General features: G+C 54.8%; 1 protein-coding gene across 4 annotated transcripts; it reads left to right on the forward strand.

The window, feature by feature from the left end:
- Positions 1-377: 377 nt before the first annotated feature.
- On the forward strand, positions 378-15445 carry SAMD14 (sterile alpha motif domain containing 14). 4 transcript variants are annotated; one of them, XM_073235463.1, is made up of 11 exons: positions 378-504; positions 777-951; positions 4334-4388; positions 10534-10700; positions 11196-11484; positions 12216-12303; positions 12401-12475; positions 12581-12740; positions 13931-14050; positions 14137-14292; positions 15092-15445. In XM_073235463.1, exons 2-11 carry the CDS (start codon positions 943-945, stop codon positions 15242-15244), a joined length of 1272 nt encoding a protein of 423 aa, XP_073091564.1. In that variant the 5' UTR covers positions 378-504; positions 777-942; the 3' UTR covers positions 15245-15445. The 4 variants fall into 4 exon arrangements, with proteins under 4 accessions (XP_073091564.1, XP_073091565.1, XP_036854989.2 ...); XM_073235464.1 differs by lacking the exon at positions 378-504 and adding an exon at positions 543-559; XM_073235465.1 differs by lacking the exons at positions 378-504; positions 777-951 and adding an exon at positions 3502-4223.
- The last annotated feature ends 258 nt before the right edge of the window (positions 15446-15703 follow it).

Below are 15703 nucleotides of genomic sequence, written 5' to 3' on the forward strand. Positions count from 1 at the left end.
CGACCCCTGCGGCCCAGCACCCTCCGGTGCTCTCTTCCCTCGCTAAAGTGTCCTCTGTGAGCCTGGACTCCCGGCGCCCAGCCTTGTGGAGGCCTCCCCATCATCTGTATACCCCTGACAACGCCGCGAGCCCCGACGGCCTAGGCCAGGTCGGTTCTGTGCCCCGCGCCCCTCGGGCCTGGGCGTGCACAACTGCTCCGCAGAACGGTTGTAGAATGGATGAATCGGGGGCCCTCACAGACCTTGCGGATGACAGAAGCCCCGTGGGTCCTAAGGCGGGGCCGCCTCCTGCGGGCCGAGAAGTAGCCGCAACTCAGAATCCCCTTGCCTGAGCGGGGCCGCCTCCCCCTCCCCCGGGCTCCTGAAGCCTCCGCTCCTCCCCCTCCTTCCCCGCCCGCTCTTTGTCTCCCCGGCGCCCGGCCTCCCCGCCACGCGACCTCCGCGTCGCCCCTTCCTGGAGGACCCTCGCGGGCCCCGCGGACGCGACGCAACGGAGCGCAACACGTAACGGCCTTCCAGGCGGGGGACACCGCCTCGGCCGGGCCTGGCGGGCGGGGAGGTGGTTCCCTCCCTCTCCCTCTCCGGGTCTCTCTCTCTCTCACGCGCGCGCGCGCGCGCACACACACACACACACACACACACACACACACATACGCACGCACACACACGCACGGAGCATCCTCCCGTCAGGTCTCCTGGTCCAGCCCCGCCCGCGCCTCCAGCTTCCTGCAAACCTTCCTCTCTCCCCACCCTGCACCCATTCCCTCCGGCTCTAGGACCCTCCTCGTCCACCCCACCCCACCCTCGGGATGGAGCGGATCGAGCCAGCCCGGAACCCCCCGCGGCCGGGGTGACGGCCCCCGCCCCTCTCCCGTCTGGACCCCCGCCTCGAGCACCATGGGCCTGAGGGGTTCCCGAGGCTCCGGACGCTGAAGATGACCGATGCTGGAGGTGAGGGGCTGGGATCCCAAGGACCCCGAAGTGGCCGGGGAAGCGGGCCTGGGGGCCACTTGGGCTCACGGTGGGACCCTGAGTAGGGTTGGATGAGACGAAGCAACAACAGCCTTTCTTCCCCTGTCCCTAGGGGGCCCGCGCAGAGCTAGGGTGCTGGGCTGTCAGGGGAGGGGGCGGAGATGGGATTGGTGCCCCTAATCCTCTCCCTCCTGGAGAAATTTTTAAAAACTGGTGTTGGGGGAGGGGGAGAGGCCTTAACTCTTCCTTGCCCACCGAGTTGGACTGATGGATTGGAGAGAAACTAGCCCCGACTCTGACTGGGGGAGAGAAGCCCTGGAAGTGCAGTACATGTCCTGTCCTTCACCCCAACCCCATCTCCGGGGAGCACAGGGGGGATCCGACTTTTGCGGAATGCCCCAAGCCTGGGCCTCTCTGAGGGGGCACCCCTTTCTCTAGCTCCACAACTGCTTCCCCAGCCCTCAGGCCGCTCCTTCCTGGCCTTTCCCGGCTGCACTTCTCTCTTGGTCTCTTTCTTCTCTTTCAGGGACCCGTTTCTCTTGCCTGCCCTGCTGGGGCCGCCCCTCTCCCCAGGGCAGACTCTTGGCTCCCAACGCCCTCCCTTGGGCCTCCCTTGGCCACTGGAGCACTGTCTCCACCACTGCTTTCCCTGGCCCAACTCTCTCCTCTCTTTCTTGCTCTTCCTTCTCTCTGCAGCTCTGTGGCCTGACTCTCCACTGGCTTCTCTCTGTTCTTGCTCCCCACCTCCCTCCAGGACTTGTGCACCCACTTTTCCTCTTTCTTCTTCCCTTGGGTCCCAGGAAACTTTGAGCTGGCAGGCCTCCCTTACTCCCAGATAAAGTTCAAAAATCACAGGTGCTATTCCTCTGGGACTTGGAAGCTCTGGGAGGAAGGAGTGGCCTGGTAGCACCCAGCCCAGACTGTATCCAGGCCAGGTTCATGTACATCTTGTGGCAGTTACCTAGTTGAGTGAGTGAGTGAGTGAGTGAGTGAGTGAGTGAGTGAGTGTGTGTGTGTGTGTGTAGGACTGTGAATTAGGGGGCTGGTCTAATTTTCCAAGGCTCAGTTTTGGAAGGAGGGGTTTGGGTGGGAGGGGCCTGGTGACCTCCCCAGTGTCCTGCTTCCCAGAGTCCACCATGGGACAGTGTTTTGGGGGGCGTCCCCTCATACCCACCTCAGGGACTTAGTTGTTGAAGGGAGGGAAAGAAAGGAGTTCGTGTTGAATTGGGATGAATTGGGCCCAGGTGTGAGCTGGAAGCGCTAGCCCACCTCAGAGGCTATCTGAAAGAGGACTCCATCCACAGGAGGGGCTCCACTCTCCCTGGGGACCTGGAATAAAGAACATATGGGATCTCCATTCTCAGGTAGTCTAAGAGAGGAGACACACTACTGCCTTCAGGGAGCTCTGTTCTTGTGGGGGTAGGGTGCAGTTCTGACTGTCAGAGAGTCCCCAGTCTGAGGGGGAACACTGGCCCTCCTCAGGAAGCTCTCATCTGATGTAGGGAAGACATGGCACATCTGGGGACTCAATGAAGTATGAAAAATTCCCCATTTCCCAGGAGTTGGAGAAGGGTGGATTTAGAAATTTTGTACACAAATGGGAGGGGGTAGGTCTATCTAGGACAGCTTTCTGGAGGAGATGGCAGCTAGCTGGGTCCTGGCCAGATGAGGCTTTGTGACTGAATGAGGGAATTTGGTTCATTCTTAGGGGCAGCATCTCTTCCCATCTGGCCCTTCAAGAAGGAAGAGAGGGTCTAGAACTTCTTTGCTGCTAGCACCCAGAGTTCAAGAACAACAGGAGGGTTCTTGGAGGTCCCATGTCCCTGGCTCCTTCTCATACCTCATTTCCTGCCATCAGCCCTAAGCATCCAAGGAGCTTGGGATGGAGGTGGTTTTGAAGTGTCTCTCAGTCCTCCTAGCTGCTCTCCTCCCTCCACCTGTCTCCCATTTCCCAGTAGTCCTTTCCTCATTAGGATTCTCCAAAACTCCAGGTCATCACCCAGGATAGGGCTGAGGGACAGGTGACCAGGTGGAGTTCTGCCTCTTATCTCCTGCATCTCAAGTTTTCCCATCTGTAGGGTGGAGATACTAAGAATCCTAAGCCTGGCCAGCTCACAGTGAGATGATATCTATGTAATAACAAGAGAAGAGTTAGAAAAGACCCCAGTAAGCATGTGGCCTAGCTTTCCTACACCTATTAAATGTATGGTCTAGCCTAGTGTCTTGCCCTTCTCATGGGGACCGGAGTGCTAGGAGTAATCAGAGGTCATTTCCCAGCATGCAGTTTGCCCCTGCCCCTGAGCTTCCTCTCACTTCCCTTGTCTGGTATTCCCCTGCCCCTCTAACACCCAGACCTTGGTTTAGAGCTGCTTCTCTCCTAGGTCTGCTAGGACACATTGTTTCAGCTGCACGTATCCTGTTTCTCCACCTGCCTTCCCTTCTTGCTTCCCACCAAAAGCCAAAACAGCAAAACCCTTACCCATCCACACTTCTTCCCAGAATGTAGTTGATGCATCATAGAGATTTGGCTGTCCACTGTTTTGTTATGAGTACTCCTCATACCCCCCTGCATCTGTGAGTCTTTCTAGAACTGTGAGAACTGTGAGTTTGTCAAGAACAGCGGCCCTGCTGATGGTGCCAGCTTCCTGAACAGCTCGTGTTCAGGAAGGCAGGTGGTGAGTGCCTCAGTGATGAGCGGGGGCAGGCAGAACTGGGTGATGGATGGATGGGTGGTATGAATTGATGGATGCAAAGATGGGTGGATGAATGGATAGGTAAATGAATGGGTGATGGTGGATGGATGAGTGAACAAATGGATGGATGAATGAGCAAGTAGATGGATGGATAAGTAGGTAGGTAGGTAAAGGGATGAATGAAAGAACGTGGTTTCTGGTCCTGACTTTGTCATTAGTTTGTTGGGTGATCTTAGGCCAGCCATTCTCCCCTCTGTTTCCTTATTTGCAAAATGAGAGTACTGGAGTTAATAATCTCCAAGATTTCTCCCAGATTTCTGTTGGACAATTTATGGTGACTAAGTTTTTAGGGAATGCTAATGATGGAAAGGCCCAGGAGAGTGAAGGGGAGAAGTTCAGTGACCCACGTGAAGGCACACGGCAAATCAGCTTGGATCAAGACCGCAGGACTGGGCCTGTGTCTACACCCTGGATTTGCTCCTGCCCAAGGCTGCACAATCTGGGTGTGGCTCAGATGGCCTCTCTCCCAGGGGGCTGGAAGAAGGGTTCTAAGGGAAGGTGAGGAGCCAGAAGTCCAGGAACAGGTAGCCTTTGGCAGTACCCTTGCCTCCACCAACCTGAACCTCTTCTCCACAGTCTTTTTCTCTCTCCCACCTTGTTCTCCCCAGCTGTCTGGAGTCATGGCTTCTTCAAAGCTCCGAGAACCCACAGATGAGGTTTTTGGTAAGTTCTGTTCAGCTATATCTCTAGCCAAGGCCACCTGGCATTGGGGGGTTCCCTTGGGGACATCTGTGTGTGTATATGTGTGTGTGTGTGCTGTGACCTTACAGCCTGATTCTCTGTCACTACTGTCTGAGTGGACATGCCAATTAGAACAACAATAACAGTAAGGGTCTCCATTGATTAAGTGCTTATGTCATGTCAGATACTAGGCCAGCACCCCCATCTCACATGCACTGTGTCATTTAATCCTCAGAGTAATGCTAAGAAGTATGCCCATTATATAGACGAATGGAGGGCACAGAGTACTGAAGCAACTTGCTTTAAAGATCACATGGCAGGTTAGTGGCAGAGCTGGAACTAGAACTTCAGACTCCATGCTCTCAGTCACTGTGCTATACACCTGTATCCCCCAGCACAGGTGACACATGTTACCTCCAAGTTGCATAAATAAGGACCTCACCCGACATGGATGTGCATGGAAATCAAATACATAACACACACTCAGCCTCAATACCCCCAGACCAGGCCCCTCTGTACACACTGGGGTTCATGCACACACTGGGGTGCACACACACACTGGGGTATACTCATATACTGGGGTGCATGTGTATACTTGCCTGCACCATCATTTACCTCCTGCAGCCTTTCTATTGTGTGGAGAAAGACCACCCTGACCCTGACAGGGCAGAGCTCCCAGCATGCATTGGTGTGGAAAGAAAGGCTGTTTCCCAGATGGACTCAGGAGCAAAGGAACATGGAGGGAGAGGTGGGGACACAGAAGCAGCTGCCTGAAGCCTACAGTACGTGCACAGCCTTAAGCAGCTCCCAGCTTCTCCTCCCCTGCTATCTCTCTTCATCTCTACTTCCTTACCCTCCCCTGCTTACCTCATCTTCCCCCCCCATGGCCACATGCCCTGGAAATGCCAGGAACTGCTGCCTTCTGGCTCCTGGGGAACACCACTTCCTGCCAGGCCTCCCTGTGGAATGGAAGGTTGGCCTCCTGGACTCCCCTAGACTTGAGCTGCCTCTGGACCTCAGACTCTGAGTCTCTCCATCTCCCCCCAGGCCTTGCCTGACAAGATGAGCTTTCTTGGGCTTCTTGACCTCTACTCCTCCCACCCTCACCCCAACTCTTCTTGTTTTCCTTCTCCTCAACCTGCTGAGGTAGCTAACCTGCCTTGTCTGCTGCCTGATAGGGAAGGCAATTAAATATTCATGACTCCCCACTACTCAGGGCCAGGCTAACTCCCTGCTGGGGAGAGAGACTGAGAGGGAGACAGACAGATACAGGCAGAGGGAGAGCAGGGACCAGAGGAGAGACAGGCCCACCTTGTTTCCAAAAGCCCCAAGCCCCTCTGGAGTCCCTTTGCTCCTTAGACCCTCCAAGGTGAAATGACCACGGTCCTGATGTGGCCCAGAGTCAGAGGTAAAGGGCCTTCTCCCTGGCCCAGGGTGGCTGGGTACCAGCTGAGTGCTGGAGGTGCTCATCAGCTCCCCTCCCCAGACCCCGCAGAACAGCAAGAGCACTGGCCTGGGAGCCGGGAGACCTGGAAACCATCCCTATCTCCCTCTGCACACTTGGCTGCATCTTTCCTTTCTGAGCCTTAGTTTCCCCACCTGTAAAATGAGGCATTGGACTCACAGGTCACTCCCATCTTTGCCTCAGAGGAGGATTAGCGGTCTTGGGAGGTGTACACGGAGACTGCCTATAATCCTGGCCCACTCATTTCCAACTAATGCCCTGGGGCAAATTAAGGCTGCCCTGGGGATCCCTGGAGTCTCCTCCTTGCAGGGTTGGGGGGAGGATTAAATGAGCTAGTAATTGTAATGCACTTAGAGCTGGTGCCCAGCACAGTGAGAGAGCAATAAGTATTAGCTGTTGTTATTCTGTGGTTCAGTCCTCAATCCCTGCTGCCTTGAGATAATGCCCGGGGGTTCTGTGTCAGAGCAGGGGACAGAGAGCTCCCTTCTCCAGCTCAGCCCCAGAGACTGGAAACACCAAAAGGAAGACAGGGGCAGCTAAAGAATAAGATGAGTGGTGTTGAGCCTGGGGTCCAAGAAAGCAGTCCTTTGACAGTATCTCTCCCCTCTCCAAGCCACCCCAGCTACCCCTGGACAACTTGGGTTCCCTTCCCTTTCAGCCAGGCCAGTCCCTGTCCTTGGAGGCTACACTGGCCCTGGGGATCCTCAGACACCAGCCCAGACAACCCCAAGCCCACACAGCCGCTTCACCTTACAAAGCCCTTTCTTGTTCTCCCTGCCACCTTGGCTCTTTACTGTCACCCACACTTCAGCCTGGCTACCTAATCTAAAGCTGTAGCTCCCCAGTCACCCCATCTCTCATCCATTCGATAAATATTACTGAGCTCTTAATATGTGCCAGGCTCTGTCCCAGGCCCTAGAGAGACAGCCCCCAACACGCCTAATAAAGTTACTGCCCATATGGAGCTTGGATTCTAGTGCAGGGGTAAGCAGGGGACCGACAATAAAGCCCATTGAACTAAACAAGGAGCATATTAGGTGGTGAGGAGTGCCATGCTGAGGATTAAAATGGGGATGTGATGGAATGGGCATCAGCACCTCCGTGTGTCTTGAGCCCATCGCTGACCAGCTATGCATCAGTCCACAAAGTGTGACTTTGCTTCAATTCATCAAACACCACTGGAGTACCCACTCCCCACCTGGACCTGCACCAGGCTCTCGTGATACTCAGTGGACAGTGAAGGGCTTTGTCCTGGGCAGTGTGCAGCCTGGCATAGGATAGTCATTTCTAACCAGATTGCAGTGCTGAGGCCTGAAGCTGTCCAGAGCTGGCAGGTGGTGGCGAGATGATGTATTTGAGTTGACAGCCAAAGAAGGGGTGGAGAGTGATGGCACAGAGAGAACAGCATGAGCATGGGAGGCAGGTGGGAAACGCGGGTAGAGGCAGGTATCGAGGTACCAGTATAAGCAGTTTAGTACAAACATCACCAACAGCTAGTACTTAATGAAGCGCTTACCATGTCACAGGCATTAAGGCAAAGTGCTTTATATGGGTCATTTTATTTAATGCTCACAACTCTATGATACCTCTATTAGGACCCCATATTACAGATGAGGAAGCCAAACCTAAATGTAAGTAATGGGTCCAGAGCCACCCAGCCAGCAAGAGGCAGAACTGGATTCAGCCTGGGCCGTCTAGCTCTGGGGCCCATGTGCTTCACCACAGGGCCGTGTAAGAGCAGGCTGTACAGAGGAGGCAGTGTGGGGATCACAGAAAGGGTGGCTTGGAACCCCTCAGGCCTTGAATGGAGAGCTGAGGGGCATGAACTTTATGTTTAGGACCAGCCCCCTGCCCTCCTCACCACCAGGTTTCAAAAGCAAGAGTGTAGAGGGCACACTCAGAAATGTACTTTAGAGAGTTTCTTCTACCTTGTAGAGAGTGGAGAGGGAGGCAGGTGGAGGCAGGGTGCTAAAAAAAACTCGTTTTTTAAAAAAAATAATATTTACTAAGCACCTACTATGTACCAGGCACCATTCTATGCTATGTTAGAGCAATGAACAAAATAGAGAAACATCTGCCCTCATGGAGCTGACAGTCTAATGGGTGGAAGGAGATAATAAGCTAAATGAGTAAATACATAATATGTCAGAAAATGATAAATTACATAGGAATAAATAAGGGATGGGATTCTAGGGGGAACTATAAATTGGGTGCTCAGGGATGTCCTCAATGAGAGAAAGCATTTAAGCAAAAACCTGAGGGAGGTGAGGGAGAGAATCATGCAGAAATCTGTCTAGAGCCAAGGAGGAAAAGGGAAGAGGAAGTGCAAAGGCCCTGAGGTGCAGGCTAGGTTTGTGTGAGGAAGAGCTAGGAGGGCAGAGTAGCTGGAGTGGAGAGAGGGAGAGGGAGAGAAGTAGAAGCTCGGAGAAATAAGGGAGCGCAGACTAAGTCTGGAAAGCCACTGGGAGAACCTGGACTCTTACTCTGTGTGAGATGGAAGTTCCTGGAGGCTTCTGAGCAGAGGAGTAACAAAAGCTGACATGTTTTGTCAGGATCACTTGGACTGCTATGTCGAAAATAGACTGTAAATGGGAAAGGGAGGAGGAAAGACCAGCTGGGAGGCTTTTTAAATAATTGAGGCAAGAGGTTATGGTGGCCTAGACCAGGGAGGTGGTGGGTCTCCCTCTCCTTTCCTCTGCCCTGCCCTCCCATCCTCTCCTCTTCTCCCTTCGCTTTCTGCTCTCTACTCTCTCTGTGTGCATGTGAGTTGTGTGCACAGACAGACACATACACAGTATTTTATGGTGGGAAATTAAAAGTCGAAGGACTAGCTCAGTGTATTCCATTACACGCTCATGTACCTCTCCCTCAACCTCAACAATCATCAGCTCCTGGCCAGTCTTGTCTCATCTGTATCCCTTTCCACTCTCTCCTCCTGTTCCTCAGGATTATTTTGAACCTAATCCAAAATATATCCTATCAACATAAATATTTCAGTATACCTAGATATAATTCAAAAGTAGAGCTAACAGGAATTGTGGATGGATCAGTTTGTAGGGTGGGAGGGAAACAGAGGAGTCAAGGGTGACTCCAGGGTGTGGCCTGGGCAGCTGGAAGGATGGAGTTGCCATTCGCCAAGGGGGGACCACTAGGGGAAACAGCTCGGGGTGGGGGTCAGGAGGCCAGTTTTGACGTGCATGCTAAAAATGCCTGCTGCAAAACCAAGTGGAGGAATCACGTAGGCAGCTGGACACATGAATTACCAACTGGGTGGGGCTGAGGGGGAGGTTAGCTCAAAGCTGTTGAATTGGCAGATGGGTGGACAATGGGGCCTTTTACTCAGGCAGGGAGCAGGGAAGTCAGTTTGAGGCAAGGTGGTGGGTTCATTTTGATGGCTTGAGATGTCTGGGTGCCTCTGATATTGGAGGTTCTCTGGCAGGTGCTGAGGAGCCCAGGCTTGGGATTCAGAGGGGGGCCAGGGCAAGAAACAGACAGGTGGTCATTAAGCAGGGAGAGAAACTGGGGTGGCTTAGGGGGTGTCTGCAGACAAGAGAAAGAGGAGCAGGCAAGGCAGGACAGGCATGAATAATGAGTGACAGGCATGACAGGGATTTGGGACCCTGAGATCCTGGGGTTGGGGGAGTAAGGGAGAAAGGTCATGACCCATCCTGAGGTCTGGTAACCTGGGGACCCCTGTTCAGCCTGGAGACCCCAGTGCCAAGCTCTGGGACAGTGCAGAATGAGGGCTTCATTCTCAGATGGAGCAAATGAAAAAGTGAAACTAGGAGCAATAGGATTTATGCATGATCTGTTTGAGGTTTACCTGCTCTTCTTCCATGTCTTCATCCAGGACATAGCCCTGCACCACTGACCCTAGGACCCACGAGACAGGCTTCAGGGGACTGTGGATTTTCTTCCCTTCCCCTCCACCAGCTTGTAGGGGATCTGCCTGCACCATTTCAACTGTGGGCCCTCTCAGCAATGCTGTCTCAGGGTGCAATCCTGAGTGTGGCAGCCAGTGTCCCCAGCAAGGCCAGTCTCTGGAACCAGATTAGCCAGGACCATTGCTAACTGGTGGCTTCAGTCAAGGGACTTAACCTCTCCGAACCTCATTTGCTCAGCTATAAAATGTGCCTGATAGCTGTACCTAGCCTTCAGGTAGTTAAATAGAAAAGGTAATGAATATACATTCTGGCACACAGTAGGTTCTTAAGTGGTAGCCATTATTACCATGTTCTCTTCAGCCTCACTCCCCAGCCCTCCCCTTCACAAACACACCTTTCATTTGCTCTGGAGTTGACCCCCCTCTGCTTCCCCACTTCTCAGCATTGCATATATGAGCTTGCAAACTGCTCTCTTGTAAACTCTTACCCAGACCGTAAGACCCAGCTTGGTGTTCCCTCCTCCAACCCATCCGAACAGGGCTGCCCAGTCCTCCGGTGCCCGTGAGTTCCATCACACTGCTGTATTTATGTGCTGACATGTCAGCCCCCTGAGGGACTATGAGAGAGCCTGCTTTCCATCTCATTTGTACTCTTGGCACCTAGCATTTGGAAACATTTGTTGAATGTCCGGGGTATGAGTGCAGGTGGCCACTTGAGGTGGGCCTCTGGGCTGGCTGTCCGCATGTGTCTAGTCTCTGCCCTTTCACCCGGTTCACAGACCTGGACTTGGCTGTGCCAGAGACCGTCAGACTGGACAGCAGTTTACACAAGGCCCGGGCCCAACTACTGGCCAAGGGCCGGAGACACCGGCCGTCCCGCTCGAGGCTTCGGGACAGTGCTAGCTCTGCAGAGGATGGTGAAGGCTCCGATGGGCCTGGAGGCAAGGTTAGGGCAACCCACCTAATCACACATACCCCACCCACCCTTCTTGCCCCTGGATAATCCCTCCAAACACCTCTTCCTGGGAAACCACACCCCAGACTTCTGACATCATAATGCCAACAAATATTACCCGAATTCACATATGGCTCATTTCATCCCTTTAAGGAAGGTATAACCATTCCCATCATACAGATGAGGAAACTGAGTCTCTGAGAGGTTCAGTTTTGAAGTCACACAGTGAGGTGAAAGAAGCAGGATTCAACCCCAGCCTGTGTGACTGAAGGCCCTGTCTCCCCCCGGCTCAATGCCAAGCCACCCCTCTGCCCTCCGGCAGGGGTGAACCTTCCCTCCAAGTTCCCAAGGAACCAAAAAAAAAAGTCTGGGTTCCTGGCTTTGGGGTGAGGTGGGGAGGGGGTTTCTCTCGCACTTTACAGTGTGACACCGTCCCTCTGGGAAGGGAGAGGAGGGCTGACAGTGAGCAGCTGCCACTTTCCCCAGGTGATGGACGGTTGCGGGAGCCCCCTGCACCGGCTGCGCTCGCCTTTGCACTCGGGCCCGGGGTCCCCGGCCGGGGGCTCTTTTTGCCTGGAGCCTCCGGGGTTGCGGCGCAGCCTGGAGGAGGACGAAACGCCGCCCTCGCCGCTCACACGCTACCGGCCCCTGCACAACGCCGCCTCGCACGAGGGCCTGGCCGCCGCTTCCTGCTCTCCGCCGCGCTCCGCGCCCTCCTCGGACAGCTCGCCCAGCTTCGTGCGCCGCCACCCGCGCGCAGAGCCGCACAGCGAAGGTGAGCGGCGGCCGGCGGGGCGCCCCCTGCTGGTGTGCATCGGGTCTGCAGCGGCCCCTCCGAGTCCCGGCGGACGCAGAAGCGCAGGGCTGGACCACGTGGGCCAGAATGTCTGGGCTGGGGGAGGTGGGGAGTAAGCATCAAGGTTCATTCTTTGCTTTATTGAGCGGCTACCAGGTGCCAGACACTGTTGGACCCCGGAACACATGAGTAAGCAAACAGATGGAGTTCTTGTCCTCACGGTGCTTGGAGTTGCCGGGAGAAACCACTAGTTTGAGGAGGAAGAAATCAAGTAATCCTTTAAAATGTAGTTACAAGCTGTATTAAGTGCTATGTGAGAAACATGCACGGTGGTGGGAGAGCATGTATCAGGGTGAAAGGACCTAGTTGGGGGCATCCTGAAAAACTTCGAGAAAGTGGTATGTAAGATTGGAAGGCTGGTGGGAAGTTGGCAAAAGTAAGATTAACGGTAAGTAGTAGCGGTCTCTACTTTTCAGGGTGGCTTATGGTTTGTGTAATGCTTTCAGGAACATCTCATGAAATAGGAAGGTGTTATTATTCCCATATTTGAGATGAAGGGAGCTCAGAGAGGTAGTGATTTGTCCTAGGTCACAGCTGTGAAGAGCCAGGTTACCGGATTCTAAGCCATGAGAGCTTCTGCCTCCTCACACTGGCAGCTGAAGAAGGCAGGCAAGCCACACACAGGTTATTTGCTTCCTTCTCTTCCCCAGATGACAGCCGGGATGCCAGCCCACCTGAGCCTGCCAGCCCCACCATCGGCCTGGATAAGAAGACTCGCCGGAAGTTCCTGGACCTGGGGTGAGTGGTGGAGGGGCTAGAACCAAAGGCTTGGAGCTGTCAGGGGGCACGGTGGCACAGCGGGCCACACCACCCCGCTCACTCCACCTCTCCACAGGGTCACCTTACGCAGAGCGTCCACCAGCAAGAGCCGGAAGGACAAGGGCAGCAACCGCCTGTCAGTGGGCAGTAGGTAAGCCATACTGATAGTGCCTCAGCCACTGCTTCCCCCCGTAGCTCCCGGGGGTCCCTGGCCTCCCCTCGGTGTCCACACCCATGCAGGGCACTCTCTCCACAGGGAGTCGGTGGAGGGGGCCGGCAGGTCAGGGGGCTCCCCGTTCCTGCCCTTTTCCTGGTTCACAGACAGCGGCAAGGGCTCGGCGTCCTCTGGCAGCACCACCTCCCCTGCCTGCTCTCCTAAACATGAGGGCTTCAGCCCTAAGAAGTCAGCTTCTCAGGTGAGTCCATGGCCTTCTGGCCCCCCACCCTCAGGTGACAAGACGGCATGCTTCACCCTGGCTCAGGCTGGGATCCAGGCATTCATAGCGTCCATTTGTCCATCCATGGACTCATTAATTTATCCATTCTCTGAGTTCATTCACTCATTCATATTGAGTAGTTCATTCATTGATTCATTCATTGCTGCATCTATTCAACATGCATCACTGGACACTGATTCCCCTGCCACATGCCTAGCCTGAGGGCTCCTCCATCCTGGCCAGCTCTTCCACCTGGCTCAGTTCTAGCTCCACATCCTGTCTTAGGAGCTGGGCCACCTGTGTAGTGGGGTAACACTTGGGGGAAAGAGAGGTGAATAGGACCGCAACCTAGCTAATGCTCAGAAAGCCTGAAACCCTGTAGGAGAAGTGAAACCAGGTAACAAAAGCAGTAAGGAGCATCTGTTTATGTTCACACAGCTCACAAAGCTCCACATGCATGTTTCTGCTTTACTCTCACAAAGGCTTACACTTGCATTACACAGATGAACAAATGAAGGCCCAGACAAGGGGCTTGCCACATGGATTAGTTGCCAGGCTTTAGGACCCTCAACCCAGTTATTCTGTGGTTCTGTTTCTTACGTACAGCAGAGTCAGAGGAGATCAGAAAGCTGGGAATTCAGGGGAGGAGTCACAGTGTGACTTCTGACTTGGCCTTCCTTCTTTCCTCCCTCTCTACATGCCCTCCTTCCATTCTTCCATTTCTTCCTTCTCTTGTGCTGGGCCCTGGGGACACCATGGTGAATAAACACAGGCCAGGCCCTCATAGAGCTTACAGCCTCTAACCAGGCACTTACAAGAAGCCAAGGGGCTGAAGGGCATGGTGAGAAGCCACAGGCAGGGACACCTGACCTGGCCTGAAGTAATCCTGATCTGCTGTTTGTAGGAAGCAACACGTAGGCTGATACCTCCTCCATTCCTGCTATTTTGCCTGGCTCAGTTCTAGCCCCACGTCCTCCTAGAACCTCAAATCCTCATGCCTTACATGAGTGACCCTATGGTATGTGCCTGTCCAGCTCCTGGTTCATGCACAGAAACACTGAGAACTCCTACTGCCTAGCTCCATCCAGCTGAGGGCAGGGGATTGGCGGCACTGCCTTGGGCTTGGGAGCAAGCCCTTTCCTCAGCAGCGTGCACCCCTCCCTGTCTAGGAATCCACCCTGAGTGATGACTCCACACCCCCCAGCAGCAGCCCCAAGATCCCGAGTGGTCCCCGGCAGGAGACCAAGTGTTCCTACCCTTACCACACGCTGTCCCAGTCTTCAGATGAGGTGAGTAAGCCCTGACCTCTGATGCTGCCAGGTGTGCAGGCCACAGGCCCTGTCTTCCCCCTCACTCTCCTTGGCCTCCACCCCAGTTCCTGGATGAACCTCTCCCTGCTGTTCACCACTGGACCAGTCAGCAGGTGGGCCAGTGGCTGCAGAGCCTCAACTTGGAACAATATGCTGCCGAGTTTGCTGCACGGCAGGTGGATGGGCCGCAGCTGCTGCAGCTGGATGGAAGCAAACTCAAGGTGGGTCAGAGGGGAAGGGCCGTGACCCAGCCAGGCACTGAGGCAACCTTCAAGGACTGGGATCCTCTCATTCTGACCTTTACACTCCAAGGCCACAGCTCTGACCTCTGACCTCTAGGCAAGGTCCTTGGCCTAATCTTTGTACTCAAAAATGGATCCTTAGTCTAATTTGAAACTCAAGACCAATTATTTGGTTTGACCTTCAAACTCCAGCCCAAATCTCCAGGGTGACCTACTTTTGGGACTATCATATCATCTGACTTTTTAATGAGTTTCCTGGTATCATAGGAAGCCAGGCCTCTCCCCTGATCGCCTTGGCTAATTCTCAGTCTTGGTGGCTGGTGGTAGTTGGGGAAGGTCAGGGGCCTCTGACCTCGGTGCTGGAAAGTTTCCAGCCTGTTTCCCACCCTCTGCTGAGTTGCCTGGGGAAGAGGTGGTGAGAAGATTCCCCAGGGAGACTCTGGAGAAGGCCAACTAGCTGTGTGACCTTGGGCCAGTCACTCCCCCTCTGTGGGCCTCAGGGGATCAGGCAGGGCATGCCAAGGCTGAAATCCTGTGTGGAGGGATGGGAGCCAAAGATTGCGGTGGGGCATGGCACCCCCCCAAACCTCATCTCTCCCAACAACTCCCATTCCACTCTTGCTTTGAGGGTTCTGACCCATTAGCAAGTCCAAGAGAGGGAGGCCACACTTTAGGGAGGACTTGCAGGGCTCCAGAGAGTCCACTAGGGGCACAAAGGACCTGGGGCTTGGGCTAGTCAGGGCCTGGCCTCTCCCTCACCCCTGCGTTCCTCCCCCAGAGCCTGGGGCTCAGCAACTCGCAGGACCGGGCGCTAGTGAAGCGGAAGGCGAAGGAGCTGGCGGCCGCGGCCGAGAGGGCACGCAAGGCCCAGGAGAAGGCTGCACGGCAGCGTGAGAAGCTCCGGCGCAGGGAGCAGGCCAAGAAGAGCTAGGGGAGGGTGGGGGTGGGGTGAGCACTGGCACCTGGCATGGGGTGGCCGCTGGGCTTGGGCACGGGCCTCACTAGGAAGGCAGGGCCTGGCCCCACGCTGTCAGCAGGTACACACCCTCTTACTCTATCACTCCGTCTGGACCCAGATCCCCCAAAGGGAGACCCCAGCGAGAGGGCCTAGTAATAAATCTTACTTCAAGGACTTGTTTGGCACAATGTTCCTGTGGGAGGTTACGGGCAGAGGGAAGAAAGGCCAGGGTTGAAGTAAGTCTGGGAGCCCAGAAGCACCTGAGTCAGTCTGCCTCTCTGCCCTCAGGCCACAGTAGTACTGGGCCAGCAGTGAGCAAGGACGCCTGCCTGCCTTCCAGAGGCCCTGAGACATGGCCAGGGTCCTGGGCTGAGATGTAGGCTAGGCCTCTGGGCAGGCGGAGGTGCTTGTCTCTGGCCCTCCCGGGTGGCT

The sequence above is a fragment of the Manis javanica genome, chromosome 4 (genome assembly GCF_040802235.1).
Source record: "Manis javanica isolate MJ-LG chromosome 4, MJ_LKY, whole genome shotgun sequence".
NCBI classification, from domain to species: Eukaryota; Metazoa; Chordata; class Mammalia; order Pholidota; family Manidae; genus Manis; species Manis javanica.

What these genes read in the sequence shown, in the direction of transcription:
- SAMD14 (XM_073235463.1), top strand. An exon ending in CGGAAGTTCCTGGACCTGGG is followed by an intron (nt 12,304 to 12,400) that starts GTGAGTGGTGGA and finishes ACCTCTCCACAG; the next exon opens with GGTCACCTTACGCAGAGCGT. An exon ending in TGTCCCAGTCTTCAGATGAG is followed by an intron (nt 14,051 to 14,136) that starts GTGAGTAAGCCC and finishes CCTCCACCCCAG; the next exon opens with TTCCTGGATGAACCTCTCCC.